The 1,477-nt window shown below is 54.4% G+C and overlaps 1 protein-coding gene across 1 annotated transcript in view; it reads right to left on the bottom strand.

Annotated features, from left to right (window-relative positions):
* SFXN5 (sideroflexin 5) overlaps positions 1–1,477 on the bottom strand; it is a 139,183-nt gene that overhangs the window by 64,277 nt on the left and 73,429 nt on the right. The window contains exons 6-7 of the mRNA XM_015623688.2: positions 1,370–1,426; positions 612–677 (exon numbers count right to left, since the gene is read on the bottom strand). Of these exons, the coding sequence (XP_015479174.2) occupies positions 612–677; positions 1,370–1,426 (123 nt within the window). The remainder of the gene's footprint in view (positions 1–611; positions 678–1,369; positions 1,427–1,477) is intronic.

Genomic DNA, 1,477 nt, shown 5'->3' with positions numbered 1-1,477 from the left:
AGTCCCTGCAGGGGCTCCAGGAGAGCTGGAGAGGGACTGGGGCCAAGGGCTGCAGGGACAGGAGCCAGGGAATGGCTTCCACTGGGAAAGGGGAGATTGGGCTGGGATCTTGGCAAGGAATTCCTGCCTGGGATTCTGCAATTCCCAGATTTCCTGTGGATCCCTGGATCCCTGGGACAGTGGGAGCTGTCCCTGCCCGTGGATGGATGGCACATGGATGGATTTAAGGTCCTTTCCCACCCAAACCATTCCAGGATTCCATGACCTGAACGCTCCAGCTTGAAACACATCCACAGGGCAAGACGCAATTCCACCCCCAGGAGAACATTCCAGAACTGCCTCTCCTGCCCGCCCACCCTGCAGCCTCGAGGTCTCTAATTGAGCCTGGTTAATGAATTCACCGCCAATTAACGCAGGAGGGAGAGCCGGGGCTCCCAGCACAGCGGAAAGCTCGGGCATGCAGGGCCAGCCACAGCCCAGGTGACAACATCTGCTGCTGGCCAAGACACAGGTGAGTCCACGGGCAGGTTAAAAACATGCTTGGCAATCCCAAAAACACCTCCCCAGCAGCTCGTTAGCCACGAAATGCAGAGATATAAAGAGTTACCCACTGCTATTGAGACAGCACTTATGACAGCTCCCAAGTAGCCCTGGATGAACTTGGATGTCGGAGAAGGCTTTGGAAAGAAAAACAAAGCATATTTTCAATACATAAACTTCTGGTTATTAATATTCAAGCCCGTTTTTTGTTTGTTTGTTTTGGTTTGGGTGTATTTGTTTCGAAGCACAGACAGGTTTAATTTTTGTCATATTGTTCTGTGACACATGGTCTGTCATCCCGAGAGGCAAAAGCGAGGAAATCGTGGCCTCCCGAGCAAGGTTACGGGGAATGGAAAATTAATTGGCAGCAGAAAATTACAATAATAGCAGCTCAAAGGGAGGATGTGAGGGGAATTCAGCAAATGGTACCAAATTAGCATCTCTGCCCTCCAGTGCTGAACCCCAAACTCGCCACAGCCAATGTTTTGTCTGTGAAATGTTCTCTCCACGAGCTGGATGGATTCCAGCTCAGCTTCCCACATCCCAGCACGGGATGAGTGAGGAAGGAAGGGAGCAGGGATGGCCCCAGCAAGGACGGAGCAGGGACGGCCCCAGCTCTTCCCACGGCCACCAGAAGGAACAAAATCCTCGGGAGATGGGAGCCAGGAGCTTCCTCCTGCTCCCCCAGCTCCTGTAGATCCCAACCACTCCAGACCAGCCAGGAGCATGGGCTGTGCTTGCCCAGGGGCCAGTGGTGCCTCAGTGTCCCTGGGGAGGTTTGGGGGCCGGGGAAGAGGCAGGGATTGAGGGAAGGCCCCGCGGTGCTCACCTTGCTCGCGTTGCGGTTTGCATAGTTCACACACGCGTTGTGGCTCTGGTTCAACCACTGCGGGGCAGAGGAGACACTGCGTCAGCACAAACCCTGCAAAAACCCCAA

Source organism: Parus major, chromosome 4 (genome assembly GCF_001522545.3).
Source record: "Parus major isolate Abel chromosome 4, Parus_major1.1, whole genome shotgun sequence".
Taxonomy (NCBI): domain Eukaryota; kingdom Metazoa; phylum Chordata; class Aves; order Passeriformes; family Paridae; genus Parus; species Parus major.
Note: the sequence above shows the minus strand (reverse complement) of the source record. Positions and strands in the feature narration are given on the sequence as shown.